The following is a 1,056-nucleotide window of genomic DNA, read 5'->3' as shown; positions in this document are numbered from 1 at the left end:
ACCAACCATCTATCCATCATCCATCCAACCATCCATCCATCATCCATCCAACCATACATCCATCCATCCAACCAACCAACCATCTATCCATCATCCATCCAACCATCCATCCATCTGCCCACCCATCAATCCATCCATCCATCCTTTTATCTGCCCATCCATCCTTTTATCTGCCCATTTATCCGTCCATCCATCCTTTTATCTGCCCATCCATCCATCCACCCTTAGATCCATCCATCCTTTTATCTGTCCGTCCGTCTGTCCATCCATCCATCCATCCATTCATCCAACCATCCATCCGTCTGTCCATCCATCCAACCATCCATCCACCCATCCGTCTGTCTGTCCGTCCATCKATTCATCCATCCATCCATCCATCCGTCTGTCTGTCTGTCTGTCCGGACGGATGGACGTCCATCCATCCATCCATCCATGCTATGAACAGAGTGTACAAATGTCAGATGTACCTCTTTCCAGAGGAAGAGTCCTGTCCGATGTTATAGGCCAGCAGAGCAGCAGAAGGCTCATGAATCATCCTCAGGACATTGAACCCTGCTGCTTCAGCTGCCTCCCTGCAACAAACACACCTTACCACTTAGAAACTTCCATCAGATATACTTTACATTTGTATCATAAAATGGTACAGATGGAAGCAAAAACAGTACTGACCTCAGAGCACACTTCTGACTGTGTGCAAACTCAAAGGGAACAGTAATAACTGTGTCTGTGACATCAGAGCCAAGAGCTGACTGAGCCGTTTCTGTTGAAACATGGATTGATCAGTTTATTGGTCACTTACTCACAGACTGTAGATTTCATATGAACTACCTTTCATTTTGTTGAAGATTTGTTTTGCAACATCCTCTGGTGCAACATGCTGTGTCTGCTCTCCACATGTAATCTCATAATAAGGTTTGTCTTCTTTCTGAATAATCTGCACACAACAAAGAGAGCTCAGACAGGTTAAAGTCAGCAGAATAAACCTGTGCTGCTCAATTAGTTCAATTAAACTGAGGCTCAGTGTGAAAGCAAACCTTTTTTAAACATGGTTTTAAT

At 44.4% G+C, this 1,056-nt stretch overlaps 1 protein-coding gene across 1 annotated transcript in view; it reads right to left on the bottom strand.

Moving 5' to 3' along the window:
* hspa14 (heat shock protein 14) overlaps positions 1 to 1,056 on the bottom strand; it is a gene marked incomplete in the record, with an annotated part of 18,647 nt that overhangs the window by 12,545 nt on the left and 5,046 nt on the right. Inside the window, 3 exon segments of the mRNA XM_014014577.1 lie at positions 468 to 572; positions 670 to 760; positions 829 to 934. Coding sequence (XP_013870031.1) covers positions 468 to 572; positions 670 to 760; positions 829 to 934 — 302 coding nt within the window.

This window comes from Austrofundulus limnaeus, unplaced genomic scaffold, assembly GCF_001266775.1.
Source record: "Austrofundulus limnaeus strain Quisiro unplaced genomic scaffold, Austrofundulus_limnaeus-1.0 Scaffold116, whole genome shotgun sequence".
NCBI classification, from domain to species: domain Eukaryota; kingdom Metazoa; phylum Chordata; class Actinopteri; order Cyprinodontiformes; family Rivulidae; genus Austrofundulus; species Austrofundulus limnaeus.
Note: the sequence above shows the minus strand (reverse complement) of the source record. Positions and strands in the feature narration are given on the sequence as shown.